This window comes from Macrosteles quadrilineatus, unplaced genomic scaffold, assembly GCF_028750875.1.
Source record: "Macrosteles quadrilineatus isolate MER2022 unplaced genomic scaffold, UCM_ALF_1.0 Scaffold_1__1_contigs__length_201487025, whole genome shotgun sequence".
NCBI lineage: Eukaryota > Metazoa > Arthropoda > Insecta > Hemiptera > Cicadellidae > Macrosteles > Macrosteles quadrilineatus.
In genome coordinates, this window is record NW_026542594.1 from 45,744,186 (window position 1) to 45,767,882 (window position 23,697).

General features: G+C 39.6%; 1 protein-coding gene across 1 annotated transcript in view; it reads left to right on the forward strand.

Moving 5' to 3' along the window:
* LOC128982897 (uncharacterized) overlaps window positions 1–23,697 on the forward strand; it is a 110,503-nt gene that overhangs the window by 57,164 nt on the left and 29,642 nt on the right. The window contains exon 2 of the mRNA XM_054401953.1: window positions 15,642–15,999. Within this exon, the coding sequence (XP_054257928.1) occupies window positions 15,642–15,999 (358 nt within the window). The remainder of the gene's footprint in view (window positions 1–15,641; window positions 16,000–23,697) is intronic.

Sequence of the window (23,697 nt, forward strand, 5' to 3'; positions counted from 1 at the left end):
TAACAGACAACACTAGGTGTCAGTCCATGGTGGCAGTAGTGCACACTGCAACTGATGCTGATAACAGACAACACTAGGTGTCAGTCCATGGTGGCAGTAGTGCACACTGCAACTGATGCTGATAACAGACAACACTAGGTGTCAGTCCATGGTGGCAGTAGTGCACACTGCAACTGATGCTGATAACAGACAACACTAGGTGGCAGTTCATGGTGGCGGTAGTGCACACTACAACTGATGCTGATAACAGACAACACTAGGTGTCAGTCCATGGTGGCAGTAGTGCACACTACAACTGATGCTGATAACGGACAACACTAGGTGTCAGTCCATGGTGGCAGTAGTGCACACTACAACTGATGCTGATAACAGACAACACTAGGTGTCAGTCCATGGTGGCAGTAGTGCACACTACAACTGATGCTGATAACAGACAACACTAGGTGTCAGTCCATGGTGGTGGTAGTGCACACTGCAACTGATGCTGATAACAGACAACACTAGGTGTCAGTCCATGGTGGCAGTAGTGCACACTGCAACTGATGCTGATAACAGACAACACTAGGTGTCAGTCCATGGTGGCAGTAGTGCACACTGCAACTGATGCTGATAACAGACAACACTAGGTGTCAGTCCATGGTGGCAGTAGTGCACACTACAACTGATGCTGATAACAGACAACACTAGGTGTCAGTCCATAGTGGCAGTAGTGCACACTGCAACTGATGCTGATAACAGACAACACTAGGTGTCAGTCCATGGTGGCAGTAGTGCACACTACAACTGATGCTGATAACAGACAACACTAGGTGTCAGTCCATGGTGGCAGTAGTGCACACTGCAACTGATGCTGATAACGGACAACACTAGGTGGCAGTCCATGGTGGCAGTACTGCACACTACAACTGATGCTGATAACAGACAACACTACGTGTCAGTCCATGGTGGCAGTAGTGCACACTACAACTGATGCTGATAACGGACAACACTAGGTGTCAGTCCATGGTGGCAGTAGTGCACACTACAACTGATGCTGATAACAGACAACACTAGGTGGCAGTCCATGGTGGCAGTAGTGCACACTGCAACTGATGCTGATAACAGACAACACTAGGTGGCAGTCCATGGTGGCAGTACTGCACACTACAACTGATGCTGATAACAGACAACACTAGGTGTCAGTCCATGGTGGCAGTAGTGCACACTACAACTGATGCTGATAACAGACAACACTAGGTGTCAGTCCATGGTGGTGGTAGTGCACACTGCAACTGATGCTGATAACAGACAACACTAGGTGTCAGTCCATGGTGGCAGTAGTGCACACTGCAACTGATGCTGATAACAGACAACACTAGGTGTCAGTCCATGGTGGCAGTAGTGCACACTACAACTGATGCTGATAACAGACAACACTAGGTGGCAGTCCATGGTGGCAGTAGTGCACACTGCAACTGATGCTGATAACAGACAACACTAGGTGGCAGTCCATGGTGGCAGTACTGCACACTACAACTGATGCTGATAACAGACAACACTAGGTGTCAGTCCATGGTGGCAGTAGTGCACACTACAACTGATGCTGATAACAGACAACACTAGGTGTCAGTCCATGGTGGCAGTAGTGCACACTGCAACTGATGCTGATAACAGACAACACTACGTGTCAGTCCATGGTGGCAGTAGTGCACACTGCAACTGATGCTGATAACAGACAACACTACGTGTCAGTCCATGGTGGCAGTAGTGCACACTGCAACTGATGCTGATAACAGACAACACTAGGTGTCAGTCCATGGTGGCAGTAGTGCACACTGCAACTGATGCTGATAACAGACAACACTATGTGTCAGTCCATGGTGGCAGTAGTGCACACTGCAACTGATGCTGATAACAGACAACACTACGTGTCAGTCCATGGTGGCAGTAGTGCACACTGCAACTGATGCTGATAACAGACAACACTAGGTGTCAGTCCATGGTGGCAGTAGTGCACACTGCAACTGATGCTGATAACAGACAACACTAGGTGTCAGTCCATGGTGGCAGTAGTGCACACTACAACTGATGCTGATAACAGACAACACTAGGTGTCAGTCCATGGTGGCAGTAGTGCACACTACAACTGATGCTGATAACAGACAACACTACGTGTCAGTCCATGGTGGCAGTAGTGCACACTGCAACTGATGCTGATAACAGACAACACTACGTGTCAGTCCATGGTGGCAGTAGTGCACACTGCAACTGATGCTGATAACAGACAACACTAGGTGTCAGTCCATGGTGGCAGTAGTGCACACTGCAACTGATGCTGATAACAGACAACACTAGGTGTCAGTCCATGGTGGCAGTAGTGCACACTACAACTGATGCTGATAACAGACAACACTAGGTGTCAGTCCATGGTGGCAGTAGTGCACACTGCAACTGATGCTGATAACAGACAACACTAGGTGTCAGTCCATGGTGGCAGTAGTGCACACTGCAACTGATGCTGATAACAGACAACACTAGGTGTCAGTCCATGGTGGCAGTAGTGCACACTACAACTGATGCTGATAACAGACAACACTAGGTGTCAGTCCATGGTGGCGGTAGTGCACACTACAACTGATGCTGATAACAGACAACACTAGGTGTCAGTCCATGGTGGCAGTAGTGCACACTGCAACTGATGCTGATAACAGACAACACTAGGTGTCAGTCCATGGTGGCAGTAGTGCACACTGCAACTGATGCTGATAACAGACAACACTAGGTGTCAGTCCATGGTGGCAGTAGTGCACACTGCAACTGATGCTGATAACAGACAACACTAGGTGTCAGTCCATGGTGGCAGTAGTGCACACTACAACTGATGCTGATAACAGACAACACTAGGTGTCAGTCCATGGTGGCAGTAGTGCACACTGCAACTGATGCTGATAACAGACAACACTAGGTGTCAGTCCATGGTGGCAGTAGTGCACACTGCAACTGATGCTGATAACAGACAACACTAGGTGTCAGTCCATGGTGGCAGTAGTGCACACTGCAACTGATGCTGATAACAGACAACACTAGGTGTCAGTCCAAGGTGGCAGTAGTGCACACTGCAACTGATGCTGATAACAGACAACACTACGTGTCAGTCCATGGTGGCAGTAGTGCACACTGCAACTGATGCTGATAACAGACAACACTAGGTGTCAGTCCATGGTGGCAGTAGTGCACACTGCAACTGATGCTGATAACAGACAACACTAGGTGTCAGTCCATGGTGGCAGTAGTGCACACTGCAACTGATGCTGATAACGGACAACACTAGGTGTCAGTCCATGGTGGCAGTAGTGCACACTGCAACTGATGCTGATAACAGACAACACTAGGTGTCAGTCCATGGTGGCAGTAGTGCACACTGCAACTGATGCTGATAACAGACAACACTAGGTGTCAGTCCATGGTGGCAGTAGTGCACACTACAACTGATGCTGATAACGGACAACACTAGGTGTCAGTCCATGGTGGCAGTAGTGCACACTGCAACTGATGCTGATAACAGACAACACTAGGTGTCAGTCCATGGTGGCAGTAGTGCACACTGCAACTGATGCTGATAACGGACAACACTAGGTGGCAGTCCATGGTGGCAGTAGTGCACACTGCAACTGATGCTGATAACAGACAACACTAGGTGGCAGTCCATGGTGGCAGTACTGCACACTACAACTGATGCTGATAACAGACAACACTAGGTGTCAGTCCATGGTGGCAGTAGTGCACACTGCAACTGATGCTGATAACAGACAACACTAGGTGTCAGTCCATGGTGGTGGTAGTGCACACTGCAACTGATGCTGATAACAGACAACACTAGGTGTCAGTCCATGGTGGCGGTAGTGCACACTGCAACTGATGCTGATAACAGACAACACTAGGTGTCAGTCCATGGTGGCAGTAGTGCACACTGCAACTGATGCTGATAACAGACAACACTAGGTGTCAGTCCATGGTGGCAGTAGTGCACACTGCAACTGATGCTGATAACAGACAACACTAGGTGTCAGTCCATGGTGGCAGTAGTGCACACTGCAACTGATGCTGGTAACAGACAACACTAGGTGTCAGTCCATGGTGGCAGTAGTGCACACTGCAACTGATGCTGATAACAGACAACACTAGGTGTCAGTCCATGGTGGCAGTAGTGCACACTGCAACTGATGCTGATAACAGACAACACTAGGTGTCAGTCCATGGTGGCAGTAGTGCACACTGCAACTGATGCTGATAACAGACAACACTAGGTGGCAGTTCATGGTGGCGGTAGTGCACACTACAACTGATGCTGATAACAGACAACACTAGGTGTCAGTCCATGGTGGCAGTAGTGCACACTACAACTGATGCTGATAACGGACAACACTAGGTGTCAGTCCATGGTGGCAGTAGTGCACACTACAACTGATGCTGATAACAGACAACACTAGGTGTCAGTCCATGGTGGCAGTAGTGCACACTACAACTGATGCTGATAACAGACAACACTAGGTGTCAGTCCATGGTGGTGGTAGTGCACACTGCAACTGATGCTGATAACAGACAACACTAGGTGTCAGTCCATGGTGGCAGTAGTGCACACTGCAACTGATGCTGATAACAGACAACACTAGGTGTCAGTCCATGGTGGCAGTAGTGCACACTGCAACTGATGCTGATAACAGACAACACTAGGTGTCAGTCCATGGTGGCAGTAGTGCACACTACAACTGATGCTGATAACAGACAACACTAGGTGTCAGTCCATAGTGGCAGTAGTGCACACTGCAACTGATGCTGATAACAGACAACACTAGGTGTCAGTCCATGGTGGCAGTAGTGCACACTACAACTGATGCTGATAACAGACAACACTAGGTGTCAGTCCATGGTGGCAGTAGTGCACACTGCAACTGATGCTGATAACGGACAACACTAGGTGGCAGTCCATGGTGGCAGTAGTGCACACTGCAACTGATGCTGATAACGGACAACACTAGGTGGCAGTCCATGGTGGCAGTAGTGCACACTGCAACTGATGCTGATAACAGACAACACTACGTGTCAGTCCATGGTGGCAGTAGTGCACACTGCAACTGATGCTGATAACAGACAACACTAGGTGTCAGTCCATGGTGGCAGTAGTGCACACTGCAACTGATGCTGATAACGGACAACACTAGGTGTCAGTCCATGGTGGCAGTAGTGCACACTGCAACTGATGCTGATAACGGACAACACTAGGTGTCAGTCCATGGTGGCAGTAGTGCACACTGCAACTGATGCTGATAACGGACAATACCCGTGTAGTTACAAGCCATCAGGACGCAGTGATTGTGGTAATGCGGTATTTGCTCATGAGTTGTTTTGGTTTCAAGCCTAATAAAACCTAAAATATCGAATTGGCATTGTCGGCCTATGGTGTTGATATCATCGGCGTTTTGGAATAGCAAGAAGTTCATCGATCGATAGTCCATCAGCAGCTTTTATTGCTTAAGAATAGAGAGGCAACTGAGCGGAGACATTAACCATTCTTCTTTGGAAACTAAAGTCCCATGTACCAGCTGGTAATCTAAAAAAGTGCAAGTTGATATTTGATTGAGTCGTTGACAGAATACACTGACGCTGTCAAAGCCATATTGTTCCCGCTTTTTTATACTACTAATGAACCTGTGCGGCTCAATGCCCCGCAAAAAACATATTAATTTAGAAAACGAATTCATCCTGTTATATATTGACTTGACGTCGAAAATTAAATTCAGTAATAATAAAGCCTTAGAAGGGAAGTAGTCCAGCCATTTTCTAGCTGTATGCGTATTATATTTATTAAATTAATAAGTGTTCAAGGTTAAGTATGTTATAGGCCTAGTCTAGTTGTTTTTTTTTAGATTTTTAAAAACTATTTGATGTGACATAAAAGATTCTAGAAGTTACTATAAGTTATACTTTCTATTTGGCTTGTCACACATTCATCTCTTTGTTACATATTTGACAGAAATTGGTAATTGACTTCAGCGTACTGTAGGTGTGGCTCAATTTTACACGTCAGTTTTACTCTCATTCTTACAATAACTTGTAACAATAACAATGTAACAATGTATATGTAATAATGTAATAACAATGTAAGAGATATTTAATACAGCCGAGTATTAAAAACAACTATCTTTTACGATGTATTTATCAAAATTGCGACAAATTTTCACAATTAAATTGTTCATGACGTAACTTTTTGCTATTCAATTTAGCGGTTTCGTCCTATCAGGGATTTCACTAAATTGAATGCTATGGCCGGACGTTGTCTGGTGTGGCCTACAATTGGCCTAATACCTACTGTGGCATCACAGTGTCCGGGCAAAGACAGACTGATGCAAGATGTCAACAATGGTTAGCAAGTAGAGCGTGCAATGTAACCGGCGAACAAGACATCCCTCGTCACAGACACTGTAAAGCAACATAACAACATGTCTGTCATCTTACAAGGAGGACCAATCAATTCTTCAGACTAAAATTTAATCAATTTTAATCTTTGAGTTTCATAAAATAACTTTTACCAAGGTTGTTACAATGTTCATTTTTCTACATAACCGGAAGTATTCCCTAGACCTCCAATGAAAATAGCATGAGGTTATACACGGTTATGCAATCGACTCAAAAAATAACATTTCTCAACATTTAAGGATTGGATTTTTTACTTACGTTGGTGTCATTTTTCATACTTTCCTCAAGGAACTATCCAATCCCTGACCATTTAAGCTTACTACCTACTTTGATAAATTGCTAGAAAACATTATTAGTCAGTAACCCTATGACAAATGGCAGCTGGGTTACCGAAGTATATAACGTTCCACAGAAGTTATTCCATATCATGTCAAGTACCGGTACATAAATTTACAACTGCAATTGCTAAGCGACACAGACGAGTCTGTTGTTGACCTGGATAGCTTGGGAAGGTTAACTTGTTTTTGTCACGTCAACCTTCCATGATTGACGCTGCACTTCTGCGCGTGCATTCTTTTTGTCGCTCCTGGAATATAAAACAATACATTTCACGTTATTGAGACAAAATACAGTCAACATTATGTCTAACTATTCCGACTAAAGAGCACCTAAAACGACCTATAAAGGAGTAATGTTGAAATGTCAGAACATTGGCCAGCTGTTCCTATTTAATTAATCATATCATGTAAACTTTTTAGCATGTACGGCGGAGCAATGATTATATCGGCGTGTGGGGCAGAACCCTTAGATTTTCCGTTCATACAAGTAATTTTCGTCAAATACTACACACTCTAAGCTTCATTTTTATGTGCCATTATGCCTATATTTTTACTTAGTTAATAGCCTTAAACAATGACCACAAATTAACAAAAGAATATCACTTTAATAATATAATAGATTAGTCTTCATCTGGATATAACGTCACATTCTAGATCAGGACTATCAGAAGTTGTTGCTCTGATGGTGGAGGTCATGTCAGCGTCAGTATCTTGCTGCCTCCTTGTCAGTAGGAGTTGTTGCTCTGATGGTTGAGGTCATGTCAGCGTCAGTATCTTGCTGCCTCTTTGTCACCAGAAGTTGTTGCTCTGATGGTGGAGGTCATGTCAGCGTCAGTATCTTGCTGCCTCTTTGTCACCAGAAGTTGTTCCTCTGATGGTGAAGGTCACGTCAGCGTCAGTATCTTGCTGCCTCTTTGTCACCAGAAGTTGTTGCTCTGATGGTGGAGGTAATGTCAGCGTCAGTATCTTGCTGCCTCTTTGTCACCAGAAGTTGTTGCTCTGATGGTGGAGGTTATGTCAGCGTCAGTATCTTGCTGCCTCTTTGTCACCAGAAGTTGTTGCTCTGATGGTGGAGGTCGTGTCAGTGCCAGTATCTTGCTGCCTCTTTGTCACCAGAAGTTGTTGCTCTGATGGTGGAGGTCACGTCAGCGTCAGTATCTTGCTGCCTCCTTGTCAGCAGAAGTTGTTGCTCTGATAGTGGAGGTCGTGTCAGTGCCAATATCTTGCTGCCTCTTTGTCACCAGAAGTTGTTGCTCTGATGGTGGAGGTCACGTCAGCGTCAGTATCTTGCTGCCTCTTTGTCAGCAGAAGTTGTTGCTCTGATGGTGGAGGTCACGTCAGCGTCAGTATCTTTCTGCCTCCTTGTCAGTAGGAGTTGTTGCTCTGATGGTGGAGGTCATGTCAGCGTCAGTATCTTGCTTCCTCTTTGTCACCAGAAGTTGTTGCTCTGATGGTGGAGGTTATGTCAGCGTCAGTATCTTGCTGCCTCTTTGTCACCAGAAGTTGTTGCTCTGATGGTGGAGGTCACGTCAGCGTCAGTATCTTGCTGCATCTTTGTCACCAGAAGTTGTTGCTCTGATGGTGGAGGTCACGTCAGCGTCAGTATCTTGCTGCATCTTTGTCACCAGAAGTTGTTGCTCTGATGGTGGAGGTTATGTCAGCTTCAGTATCTTGCTGCCTCTTTGTCACCAGAAGTTGTTGCTCTGATGGTGGAGGTCACGTCAGCGTCAGTATCTTGCTGCATCTTTGTCACCAGAAGTTGTTGCTCTGATGGTGGAGGTTATGTCAGCGTCAGTATCTTGCTGCCTCTTTGTCACCAGAAGTTGTTGCTCTGATGGTGGAGGTCACGTCAGTGTCATTATCTTGCTGCATCTTCGTCACTAGGAGTCGCGCTATCCAAAGAGGAGGTTGAGTGATTAAACCAACAACAGGTCGGGTTTCAGTGAAAGTGCTGATCCAGTTTGAATCTTACACCTCTTCGTCCATTCTCTGGGAAAGTATTTTGCATATCAAGTTACGCTTTCTGTACTGGTTGTTATAACTTAGAAAAACAAAAATACAAACAAATTTAATTCCGATTAATACCATCGAGCACTGGTTATATAATACACTAACACGTTACTGAGCAATAAGATAAATACGACTTTTCAAATACGCAAAGTCTTCTATCGCAAGCCATTACCTATACACTAATATCATCTAATATTGATCTAATAATCTTGAAGAAAATCCATGGCTCGTTGTATAGTTTTCTAATATATAATATCAGGTATTTCTTTAAAATCATCTATTCTTGACTTCCGTTTTATTTTGACCCATTAAACCTATTCTTAAATTGTCTGTACCCACGAGACACATTGTAACTTATATTGTATATCCATATTTTATTGCTATCGTAAATCAACTTAAACTTAAACTTCGAGGACGTGCTTTAAGTTGATGTTTTAGTAAATCTATATTAATTGATTGTTGATCTACAAGGAAACTAATAGCAAGTTTTAATTTCCATTTACTGTATTTGCATTTGATCCTTTCGACATTATCTACTATTAAAACAATGATGTTTAGCGTGATCTAGATAGGGAATATGCTATTTATTTTTATTATCTTAAAACATTACATAATGTTGACACTTTGTACAATGTGAAACAACGATGAACAGTTTAAATGAATAAATAAAAGAATAAGTTAATTTATTTTTCATATCACAAAACATTTTACAAACATAATAATTGTTGAGAAATTAAAACTGTTCACTTTTTCAAGTAATGTGACCAGTTACAAAATTAAACATATATAATGAATTTATGAGCCTAGTATCAGATGACAAATATTTTATCCGCCTGCTGTAACATCTGGGCAAACTTACTTACACATAAACATACACATCATGTCATAGGCATACCTGACATAACCAAGTGCTGACGAGAGGCCAAATACAACAGTTGCTTTAAACAATAGGCCTTTGCTGGTCACAAACTTACAAAATATCTCATTAGATCAAGAACAAAGCATCCATTAATTGGCTGGGCACCGCAGGCGATGCGTGCCGTCGTGTGTTGTGTGTTTAGTTGCTCAACCTAGCGATGTTTTCAGGCCGGAACAATTTCGTCCTCAATCTCTGCACTTGATGATTTTATACTGTCCATAAACTGTGTTACACCTCATAAAAACATTGTGAAATTTTGTTTTCTCAACAAGTAATAGCATGTAAAAACTTGTAAGAATGTGTTTACAATTCTGTGAAATAGACGTTAGAATAACGTGTAACAAACTGAAGATTTTGTTTGAAAGTTCATTAAAGTGTAATTTCATGTGTTTGGTAACTTGTCCTTCGATCGTAAAGAATAGACCATAATAGTCTATGTCTTGATGTTTTTACTTAAAATATTAAGCAACCAAATAAGTTAAGTCGCATTCCATATACCAATATGGTAGTTGCATGTAAACCTGTATTTTATATAATCCCAAATAGAGTAAAAAATAATCATTTTGTCTAGGTTTATATAAAATCAATAAATACCATTTGAACATTTTGAACATTCAAATTTACGTTCGATCTACGTTATCAGTCAGTGCAAGCGTTGAATGGTAGAATCACCAGCATCTCGAATGTTATAAATGCCTGTAACGTTACAGATGGGTTATAGTTAAAATATGATTGACCAAAGGAATTTTCAAAAAGAACGTATCAATTAGTTTAATTGTTATAATGTAGTTTATAACAAAAGTATAACAAAGTAGTCAAAAAATAGTTTATAACTATAAACTGGATAAGTTTATAATTCGGCTAAATAAAAATAAACGGTATCAGCAATCAGACATATACTTTATTCCAATGTCAGCTTGTCAACAACCCTTATCATGGGTGGGAGTAAGATTGGTACAATTTCTGTGGCCTATCTAGTTTGTTTGAACTATTCAATTGTTCAATTGCTCATTTGCACATTTGCTAATTTAACTATCCTACTTACTATCAAATATCAAGATTTGCATTAGCGTCGGCAAAAGTTGTCAAGAGCAATGAGCTATATATCAATCAGATCGTGCCCCATAGAATCATAATGACAGCAAATTACGTAGTCAAAGATGAAGTTGTCTCGTCAGAAGACAATAGCTGCGTATCAGATTGGCACATGAGACAACCGATTTGTGAACAGAACGACTGCGAAACACCGTACATGTATGATTCAAAACTACGCTACTGAGACTATTCGCCTGCTATGATCCTAATCCAGTTTCAATATCTACCAAAATTAGCTTACTTCCTCACTGGTAATGAACGGATGGTCAGTATTCGCAACATCTAATCAACGAGTTTCGTACACGAGACCTTCAACCACTCGTACATCCACGGGATGTGGAGAAATTCCTCCGGACTGAGGCTGTGTGGGAAACGGTCCAAGGACTTTCCCAGAGTAATTGGAGAAGAGCATAAAGAATATACAAATCTCTATGAGGAAACCACAGTTATTATCAGTCAGAGTATACACACTATATAGAGTGTGTGGTTAGTATTGAACTGATGTTTACCAAGACATTGACTAATAGGTTAGTGGTCTTGTTATCCTTATAATAATACGTGAAGGCGATTTCTACGAAACACTACTCCTCCGTTAATAATTGACGGATTTTTACAAACGAGGTGTCAAAATTAAGAATTTGTTGTGTAGACGCCCCCTTTCACCAATTCCTGTAATAAAAGTCCTCGGGCTTTGCCCCACAGGCTATCAAAATCCCAATGTATCCCTTATGAAGAAAAGATTTTTTTACTTAAAAAGACGAATAATTTGTATTAATTGCATACTAAAACAGCTGTTTATAGTAAACGCATGATACACATAAGAGAGTTCATTTTCAGAGTGAGTTCATTTTCAGTTTCGATAACAGGAGTCGAGTGATAGATTACATTATCTTTGAGTTGACTCTTTTAAGTCATCGGAAATGTTGACTGTTAATTCGTTTTGAAATAACGCCTGGAATACTTAGCAATTGCTCGAATTCGAGCAACAGGTGCACTAGTTTATTATTAATACGTGTAGATATAACAAATATTGTGATTTAATTCAGATCCGACACCAAGATGCATGAAGTTTGAACATCACCAAATATATATCTATATATTAATGGGCAAGCATGTTTCTTTAAAACCTTTTTTCTTAGCTCGTGTGCATCGCAATGATAATCTACGCATACTGTTAGAAAGACATTTTTTTTTCTGTAAATGTGCAGAATCCCTTTAAAAATTAAAATAGGCTCAAATATAAGCACAAAAAATGAATTTGAAATATAAAAGAAAATTAACATAGGCTTTATGGGTTGCCATGCTGGTGACAAAATAACAACGAAATATAAACATAAAATCAAAACAAATGGAAGAAATTCCAATCGCATGTTTTATTTACAGCTTGGGGTGAAAATAGAGAAGCCTGTACCTTTTTTTGACTTATAACTAGACATTCCATCTCCATGTCAAAGTTGTCATTAGTTTTTAAATTAAATTCGTCGTAGTTGATGTGAGCCACCAACAGATTGCGCTGATCTAAATTACAAATTTATGTCGGATAAACTATGTTATTTACCAAGTCAACTTTTGGAATGACTTATTTTCAGCTATAGCAACTCTTATGACCCATCCACTTTGTCAGCAACAAAGATAAGGTAGAAATTAGAATTTTAGACACGCATTCTGTATGACTCACACAATTACAAATTTTTGTAATAAAAAATGACGACAGCTGGTCCATATAGATGGGTTAGCTATTGTCTACTTCAGTATCCAATAGTCAATGCGTGTACATTACATATTTTTGGTCGAGTTTACGACCACTAGTTTTAGTTATTAGTTGATTGATTTAGGCAAAATCAAGTTTCATTGTTGTATATTTGGAGTACTGTATATATTTTATGCACACTATTTACTCCAACTCTGTAGCTTGATACTCTAATAGAATACTGTACTCTAGAGCTAACTGTAGACGAGCTTATGGTTGTTGGATGCAAATTTATGCAAACGCGTCAAAGGTTGTAAAGATACAGTAATATATTTTCGGGGCGACTGAAGTAAAGCGGTATCTTGCACCAAAGATGGATTCCTGAGACGCATTAGAAAGCTATTCACTATTTTTCCCAGTTCAAAGAGTGTCATCTCTCGAAATGTCAGGTCCGTCTCGCCTCTCATACACCACACACGCTGAGAAAGAGATAACGGCGCATTCAACGTAAATGAGACAAGACCACTGTAATTGAACACAAAACACCCCAGCCTCGTGTTGTGTAAGGTTTATTATATACTGGTCGGTGTTTGGCAATTGTGCGAATGGCTATGCAAATCTGAGAATTCTCTCTTGGGCAACTTACAATACTCTACTGTCTCCAAAGCCGCGCCTCCTGCAATGCGTGTGGGAACTGGAACTGGATCTACAATCAGCAAACATTCAGTTCACAGTCACACCAGACTATTCGTGTATCCGAGATTAAGCCGTTTCTTTAATGCTGTAAGTACTAGCAGTGAATATTATAACAGAAACTGTATGGATCAAAAACATAAACAAATTATTTCACTGGCCTGGTCCGAAAGTAAACATGATAATACTACCCAACTTTCTTTTTTTCTTTTTCTAGAACTTTCTTTTTTTACTTTTTCGCTTATTTCAATTTTTATTCTTGGTTTTTTCGTTGCATAGCATGAATAGTAGTATTTTATCAAGCAAATATAACTTATTCACTTATGTAAATTATAAATATAACAAATTATAAAAAAGTCTCTATTGTATAGATTACACAACATGAACTGCTCATTAAAAAAGTTATCAAGAAGTCTTTAATTTTATTAATTATAAATCCTTTAATTTCATTCGATGAAATATTCATCGTTTATTTGTTTTGTTTCGCATATTCGTTTTCATTTTTATGAGATACCGTATTGATTGTTTTATGATTTCAATATTATTTATTACATTCAACTAGTTTTTAACCAATAGATTTGTACTAAATTCAAGCAGATTACTTGAAAATAGAAAGACTTTTTAATAGGACTGCAGATGCCTAAGTGTCATACATTTTTCACCAGGCTACAATACAAACAACACAAAAAAATGCTGATAAAAAACATTATCAAGGCGGGCGTGGCCGTGACGACCTTGATGTGATAATTGATTTTCCCGCCTAATATCTCTATCAGAGCACCTGAACTCGTCCATTGTCCAGTTTAGGCAACTACTCTATTATAAGCCTCCATCACTTGATAGTCCTTTTACCAGCACAGGTGTATTGACGGTTGACGTGAACCGTGGAATGTCTGCATTGTCGAAACAAGAGAAAGGACAGTGTCTAAACAGTTGCTTAGTTGGTTGTTTTTTTTTTTTAGAACAAACGTCATTAATGAAGTATGCTGATAAGTTTTGCTCATTAAATATACTTTGAAAATTCTCGGAATCTATAAAATATACCTTAAAACACCACAAGAACTTTTGATACCAAACATTGGTTAGGTTAAAACTGTACAGTTAGTTGTTTCGTTTTTTTCTCTTTTACAAACTTGAAAAATAACTTGTTTAAATAGATGTAGCCACAATCTATGTATATTTGGTCGACACTTAAACGTTACTCTCCTTCTTCTGCCGTTACCCTTTTCCTACATTGTAGATTGCAGAACGCACGTTTCTCAAGCTCAGGCGTGGTCGTTGTAGGAGGACACGCTCTATAAAACATAACTTGACAGTAACAATCTCCATCACGTGACTTGTCTCACACACACCAACACACACACACACACACACACACACACACACACACACACACACACACACACACACCAACACACATACATACAGGAGTATCTCACAATCGTTTACTGACCACAGCAGTTAATTCGTTTTAACTTACTTAGTTGGCTATCGACAGATCTCAACACTTTCACTTTTCGTCAATCCAACCAGAGAGACTTAAATGGTCGGAGTTGCTGAAGTCGAGCGTATGGATCGTGACATCTAATTCGATTAATAAGGTCGAAGGAAACTGGAAGTGGAAATCTACCCCCGGAAATTTACCCCCATGAAAAACGCCTACTACATCATTTTGACGTCACGAGGGGCTATACACGGTAGAGAAACGGCCCGCGACTGGAAATTTACCCCCAATATATTATTAAATAATCAATATGTAATTGTTTGCTTATAAAATGATTTGCCATACCACGGAATTTTACCCCCGGAAACCTACCCCCGGAAATCTACCCCCAGACCTTTGACGTCAAAATGACGTAGGTGGTTTATCATGAGGATAAATTTCCGGGGATAGAATTCCGGCGACCCGAAGGAAATACAAATGCACTCAGCCAACTTTCAGATTGAAGGATTCTATAATTATTTTATAATCTAGTTCTTATCGGGTCCTACCTTATTTGTTATACAGTACTTGTATATTATAAACGTAAGTCCGTATTCATGTAGGTTAACTTTAAAAACGTATCGTTTAAATATACAATGAATTTCTAAATTGTATTGAAATATACCAGAAAACAATAAGTTTAACGGTAACACAGGGAATAATTCACTTGATTTAAAGGCAATCTATTACATATAATTTAGAATCATGTCCACATTGAAGTTATTCAGACATAATGTTGTTTATAGATACTCATTAAAAAAATATCCCACCTAACCAATGTTATGATGTAAAATAAGCCGTTGTTGAAGTAATCCAGATTTTGTATACGACAGACTTAGACACATCATATTAATGTTTGTTTTAGCCCCCAAGACAATCAATAGTAAAATAACACCCTAATACTATTAGAGGTGTCACTAAAGCAGCATATTCACTAACTGATCTTTGTTGTTTCAGATTCAGCATCCCCCAGAAACGACCAGTCGACGTCTGCCCAGACATGGTACCAGGACATTGCCGCCCCCGCGCCTGCCCCGGGCTTCACCCCCGCGGACCAGGACCCTAGTCTGTTCTCCTCCTCACATGGGCTGGTGCAGACCCACCCCGCCGGGTTCGGCGTGGCTGCTGAGGACCCTGCCACTAGGCCGTACATCCCAGCCTCGTCCTTGGACTTTGACACCCGGGGACTCAACGAGCTGAGGAACAACCCTCTGTTGTCGTCGCCTGAGGAGTGTGCCAGGGCCTGCAGAGAGGGTGAACCTCCCAAGATCTGCTACTATCACTTCACATTAGAGTTCTACACCGTGCTGGGAGCGTGAGTACAATGCACTTAAAACCATAAACTCTATGTTACTGTATCTATAAGTAGTCGGTTCACTTATCTTCAAAATTATTACGCCTATGTATTAACCACATTTCGCTTTCACCTATTGACTTCAGTAATTAAAATAGACATATAACAATTTTTAATTAACCGTTTAAATGGTTTTAAAATTCTAAATAACCTCATCTGTTATACAGAGTGGTTGAAAAGTGCCGGAACGGTGTAATATATTTTTCACCAATGTAGATAAAGTAATGAGACTTGGCATATCAATAATAGCCATAAATAAATGTCTAATCTTTTAAGCTGTTATCACTTTTTTATCCCTTAAGTGATTTACAAAATTCATCAGTATAGGTCCAGTTTGGTACCAAATTAAATGTCTTATTTAGTAAAATACATTGTCACAAACCCGAACTCAAACCGACAACCGTGTCAAAAATGGCAGCCAGCAGTTCACATATTTTTTTAATCTACCATTTTTTTATATCTAAATTTTTAAGACTGCCATTTTTCACATACGTTATTCTGAACTCAAATTTGCGGCATTGTATTCTACTAATAAAGACCTCTAATCTGATGTGCATATTGACCTATGCTTTACGTTTATGATTTTCTTCCGACTTCTAGCGGGCCACACTCATGATAAGCATTGCAAATTCAAGGAATATTTGAACAGCGCAGTAATTCTTTACTCAATTGTCCGTTTGAGTTTGGGTTTGTGGCATTGTGTTTTACTAACGGAGACCTTTAATTTTATACCAAACTCGACCTATGCTGATATTTAAGAATTTTGTCTGACTCCTCATGGACGTCCCCCTTAAGGGATAAAAAAGTGATAATAGCTTAAAAGAGTATACATTTATGGCTATTATTTATATACCAAGTCTCATTATTTTTTTCTTTATTGGTAAAACATATATTACACCGTTCCGGGACTTTCAACCACACTGAATATCAGACGTAATTTAGATTCTTGAGTTGGGAATACGGAATACTGTGAGTTTCAATTAAAGTTCCTTACTAACAAGAAGGGCTAGGAAGTGTTCAGGTTTCAACTCTAGTACTTTCTCCGTGTACATTTCATCTAGTTGAGTGAGTTATTTAGTTAAGTACTTTGGTTTTTACGATTTGAAAGTCACAGCTAGTGGCCGAGTTTATTAACCAGCTTCGTCGACACTTCGTTACTTGCACAAATAGAAACACAACTGTTGTCGAGTGCAGGTTATGATTACCACTTCACTTGGTCAGTTGAATGCTCCTGTTTGGCTGACCATTGAGCATGATGCTGCGTATAACTTTCAGTTCATAAAGTGAACATCCTAAAAATACGAGGACGTGTCTAATTTATGCTAGTTGGTCAAGTTGATATATAGGTGTTTTCTAAACATTCTTGTATTTTTATTAAAACGTTTTTATTAGCTCGTTTTCTTGTCCGTTTGCTACAAATTTTTCAATCGATTTTTAACTAACTTCCCAATGAGCTAGAGACTTGAATCATGAAATATTGCTTACAAGTGGATGACAATGCAATATTAAATCAGTTTATTTTCATATTTCCGTTGGGCTACGCCTGGGCTTCCAACGTTTCAATGTTTACATTTTGGAAGAATGTAAATAAATATATCAATTGAAGTCACTGAAGTCAGTTGTAAATACTTTAATTTGGCAGTTTGTTAAAAGAACAGGTTAAGAGGTACAGGTTCTGCTCCCGAGATATTCTATTTTTTTATTATGAGAACTAGCACGTGACTTCAAAGTTCGTGATGTATTTGATATATAGTTGATAAGGGTGAAAACTATTATTTCTCATCATATCCCTATTATTTGCACTGTGTGACCTATTATTTTCATTGCGTGCGCGATCTGTTTGAAGCATCTTAGTAATATAACAAATGCTAATAAAACATACTATGAAAACAGAAAATCTCTTCTTTACATTTTAAACCAATTACATTTTTTACTTAAATTCCCTATAACATCAATAAGACATACTGTGAAAACAAAAAATCATATCACAACACAAAATCCAACGTAAGTAATTTTCTGCTTTACTTTTTATACAAATAGCATTACAATATTTTACTTGAATTCGCTTAAACATCACCAACTACAGATAACCACATTTTCTCATGGATGTAAACAAAACTGTATTTTGGCCATCTGTTTTGATGTAAACAAATGTAAACTCGAAATAGTTCAGATGATTGACAACAAAATTCAGCACAAACCCTGAAATGTAAAAACCTGTAGGACGAAGGGCTTTCACGAGATATCATCCAAACCCGCAAAAGGCACGTCTAGAGGATAAGAGCTTTAAATTGATACCCAATATGTCTGTAAAAATCAGTATTTATGGTCAATTTGCTGCATACAACAATCCAACAAATTATTTTAATAATATAGACTAGAGATTGTCCAGAGGTCGAAAAACTCGACCAAAAATAATGTACCTTAGACTTCTCTATTTTGAAATAAAATACCCCCGCCGCAGCAAACCTGCCGACTAAGCGAATTTCCATTTGTCTGAATTGATTTTCAGTTAAATATATTTTAATAACATTAGGTTTAACGAGTACCTAGGTTTGCTGCTACAAGGAAACTAATAAAGTGTGTTTTTGAGTAAAATATTGATAGCTTAGTAAAAAATAAATTTGCCAAGTTTGATCAAAATATATCCATAAACAAGCAAACTACAACATTTGACAATATTCTCCATAAGAATAACATGGGAATTTTAAATTTACAATTTTTTTTAATTTTCTTGGTTACTAATAATCAAACAAAAATACTTTTATATACTAAATTATTTGTTTTTTTAAGCTCTTTAAAAAGGTCTAAAGAGAAATTGGGAAATTTTGTGTTTTGAGGGTCAAAAGTGAGAAAAACCAATTTTTACCCCATAAAACCCCCCGTAAAGCCCCGTTCCCATGGTCCAATCATGCTGGTTCGCGAACTCATTCAAGTTTATCCCGCTTTACACCTTTAAACCAAATTTCATCAAAATCGGACAAAAATTACTCAAGTTATCGCGTTCACGGACGTATATATATATATATATATAAGTCTATATATATATATATATATATATATATACATATATAAAAATTTGAACGAATGGTGTTTTTGGCCTCTGGGGACATCAAAATGAAAAAGTAAATCGGTCCCGGGTCTAGGTCTTACCATGCCACCTACGGTAATAGCTACTTCCCTATAGGGAAATTCGCTAAAATGAAAAAAATATTTACCCTACCGAGCAAAGTTAGGCCCACATGGCTCTTTCTTACACTTTTTTAATTTACACTTTAAGTTTATTTTCACCCTACGCTGTAAATAAAATAGATTATTCCCTATATGTGAAATTCGCTAACATATGATTGGAATTTCTTCCATTTGTTTTGATTTTCTGTTCATATTTCGTTGTTATTTCGTCAGGCCAAAAGGGGCAACCCAAAAGGCCCATGTTAAATATTTAAAAAATTTTAATTTATTTTTTTGTGCTTGTTTTTAGCCTATTTTAATGTATAAAGGGATTCTGCACATCTACAGGCAAATATCTTTCTAACCGTATACGTAGATTTTTCCTGCGATGCACTCGAGCTGAGAAAAAAGGTTTTAAATAAACATGCTTGCCTATTCATATATAGATAGTAGCACCAACATGTGATTACAGTTAAAAAGGGGTTGGTTATGTATTAATAGACCATATAAAATAGATTTAACAACAAACACATAAAATACTAAAAGTAGAAAATAATTAATAAATAAAAACACTTTTAAATACCAGGTGTTTTAACGCACTAAAAAGAATAAAATAATTAATAAATATGTGGAGAGGATAGATTATTATCAGATTTAAAACGAAAAATGTGGGGCACATGTCATTGATAATAATAATAATTCAATAGGTAAAGATGATTAGCTATTGCTAATCACGATTGCTCCCCACGATTTCGTTTTAAATATTACAAAAATTTATTCTCTACATTTATTAATTATTTTCTACATTTTATTGCGTTTATAAATGTGGTATTTTAAAAAGTGTTGTTTATTTATTAATCGTTTCATCGTGTCTTATACTGTGATTAAGGCCTAAATTTTATTCACAGTTGATATAAATCCCCTTAATGTAATTTGTAAACAAGCACTTATTAATTATGAAATAGCGGTTTGCCATGTAAAATAAAGTGAGTAAATAAAGCTAGCTTTATTTGGGTTGGTCAGTTCAAAACTTTTTATGCGTAATCCGCATAAAACAGCGTAGCCATTTATTATAAATAGATTTATCATTTGTCTTCATAAGAGGGTTCTCAAATTGTTCAAAACAGTTCTTTCAGCACAGTTAAGACTATTACTGTTTTCTTGCAACGCTATGCCCAAGTTTACATTGTTATCAAGTACCTTGTAAAACATTGGCTACAGGTAATTCCAGGTCAATATAAGCAATTGACACGAATGCATTTGCAAAGAGACATTGTAAATCGACCAAGGTGACCGACATTGGAGGTGACCAACTCGTTAATTGACGCACGAGTCAATTACTGTACAAGTCTATCAGTGATATTGACATGCAAGGGACCGCATCAGCTTGACTACGCAAGCTATCTGATCAATTAACACCTAGCCTGATGTGAAGGAACGCAATAGATTAACCTAAATCAGGTCACTCAGGTACTGGAGATGCACAACTCATTAAATAGATATCCGATCTTGTAGTAGATTGCGAGATCACTCTGGGTATAAACCCTCTCCCAGGTGATGAAGATACCTGTTAACCTATGTAGATCTATATATTATACATTTCTCTACTATTAAGCACTTGAGTCGGCAGGAGTCAATAATTTTGCATTGTTGTTGTCCGTCGGATGCCAGGCTAAACAGTGGTTGTCCAAGCGCCGATCACCAAAAACATGCGTTTACGTAGAAGCATACTAATCATGCACCGTAAGCTTGATTACCTAGCAGTAAATGGTATGTGAGTCTTAAATACATTTTACGTGTGAATTGCTTTTCGGATTTTTAGAACTTTCGTTTTAAAGGTTGAAAAAAATCACAGTTTAAGTCAATATATTTACGACATAAAAACTATTAAAATTAAAAAGTAGATAGCAAATCAAGTACGCGGTTAAAATAGCTTTAAAATAAGATATTTTGCAACTTATGTTATCTGAATAAACAATGCCGTAATATGCTTCATTCATTCATTGCCGTTATGGGCAGAAAATCCAAGATGGCCGGGGGTCCTGCTGACTCCTAATTCTTTTAAATATTCAGTTATGTCTTTTTAGTTTCCTTTTACTGAACAGTGACCTCGACAGCTTTGTCATACTCTTTAAATTCATTTTTGCAACGAGTAAAATATAAAATGATTGATTAATTAGAAGACACGCATTGACGCTGAATGAAATTAATACCTGAAATAGATTATTATTAAAATTGTTAAGGGCTAAAAGGGAAGGCATAAACATCAAGTTTTAACCATATAATGCTAAGTTTTACCATTCGTTTATTTAACGAAATGTCGCTATTTGTTGTAATAGCTATGGTTACTAACCAGAATTTCAGGATATCCTAAAACCGTTGGATAGTTGTCCGTTCTGGGAAGTTTAAGTTTAAAACAAAGTAATTAAGTCGGAAGCGAGGCCGTCAAACTGACACACGACCGGAAACCGAAATAAATTGAGTAGAAACTAAAACTACATTTTTTATCTTGTGAAATCGTTATGTACATCATTAGATAGGAGGGGTTTGAATATCTCGTTACTATTGTATCATTGATTGCGGTATTTGTAGAATATAGAAATATTTTACAAAGTCACACATATTTTACTCTAAAACTTTACCATCAAAAACTTCAAGACTAATTTTTCACCAAATGTTTAAGTAACACAGTGACCAACCAATGTATATCTCAAATCATAAACACAATATTTGAAAGCAAAAGTGTGAGTAGTGGCAGCGGGGCTACCCCCGATAGTGTACCGTGTAGCGAGGGCAGGGCTAGCCCACACTGTAGTCTAGTACAGTATATGTAGCGGGAACAGGGCTGGCCGCTAGCCCCGACTGTGTTGTAGCGAGGGCAGGGCTAGCCCCGACCGTAGTGTAGTATATGTAGCGGGGACAGGGCTAGCCCTGACTGTAGTGTAGTATATGTAGCGGGGACAGGGCTGGCCGCTAGTCCCTACTGTGTTGTAGCGAGGGCAGGGCTAGCCCAGACTGTAGTGTAGTATATGTAGCGGGGACAGGGCTGGCCGCTAGTCCCGACTGTGTTGTAGCGAGGGCAGGGTTAGCCCCGACTGTAGTGTAGTATATGTAGCGGGGACAGGGCTAGCCCCGACTGTGTTGTAGCGAGGGCAGGGTTAGCCCCGACTGTAGTGTAGTATATGTAGCGGGGACAGGGCTGGCCGCTAGTCCCGACTGTGTTGTAGCGAGGGCAGGGTTAGCCCCGACTGTAGTGTAGTATATGTAGCGGGGACAGGGCTAGCCCCGACTGTAGTGTAGTATATGTAGCGGGGACAGGGCTAGCCCCGACTGTGTTGTAGCGAGGGCAGGGTTAGCCCCGACTGTAATGTAGTATATGTAGCGGGGACAGGGCTGGCCGCTAGCCCCGACTGTGTTGTAGCGAGGGCAGGGCTAGCCCCGACTGTATTGTAGTATTTGTAGCGGGGACAGGGCTGACCGCTAGCCCCTACTGTGTTGTAGCGAGGGCAGGGCTAGCCCCGACTGTTGTGTAGTATATGTAGCGGGGATAGGGCTGGCCGCTAGCCCCGACTGTGTTGTAGCGAGGGCAGGGCTAGCCCTGACTGTAGTGTAGTATATGTAGCGAGGGCAGGGCTAGCCCTGACTGTAGTGTAGTATATGTAGCGGGGACAGGGCTGGTCGCTAGTCCCGACTGTGTTGTATCGAGGGCAGGGCTAGCCCCGACTGAAGTGTGCGTTGTAGTAGAATGCGCTGCGCATAGCAGATCGATTGCGCACGCTCCTCTGAGACGCAATTGCTCCACGCCCGTGGCATTGCTTAAGACCCACGAAATTGAAACCTTTGTAATTAGACTGCGGTGAACACTTAGCCTAAAGAGCGCTTAGAGTCCGTGTTATTATTATACTTGTCTGCTGTGCTGTGGACTCATGTCAGAACATTAGTAGTCATCCGATGGGGAATATTGTGAAATATGAGGGGGAATCGTGTTCTTTGCTACAGAATTTCCTCAAATGCTTACATTATAAAAAGTTCAGTTTCCAAAATAAAGTATTATAAAAGAAAACTTAAACAGCACGACTGCCTTTTCATCAAATAAAAGTTTTCTTTGGTAAATTTTACTTTCAAAATAAGGACCATTTTGTACCTTAGCATTATGTTTTCCATAATATGGAACATATATAAGTTAAACACTTCTCATAGTGTTACAGTTATTTTCGAGTATTTTTTTTATTCTGGGTGTTTAACTTGTAGGCCTACTGCTGAAAAGCTAATAGAGGCCGATCAACAACTTTACTACAAAGGTCACAGGCAGGGTCCCGGCACATCAACCAAAGCTTAATGTGCATCTTCACTAGTGAGTTGCAATCAAGGCAAACATTTAGTGCCTAGGAACGTATCTAGGGGCCGCACATATATGTCAGTTATCTAATTTCTCCACTCTTTCACCTTGTACAAAGAATGCCGTAATACTGATATAAACAGTAGGTA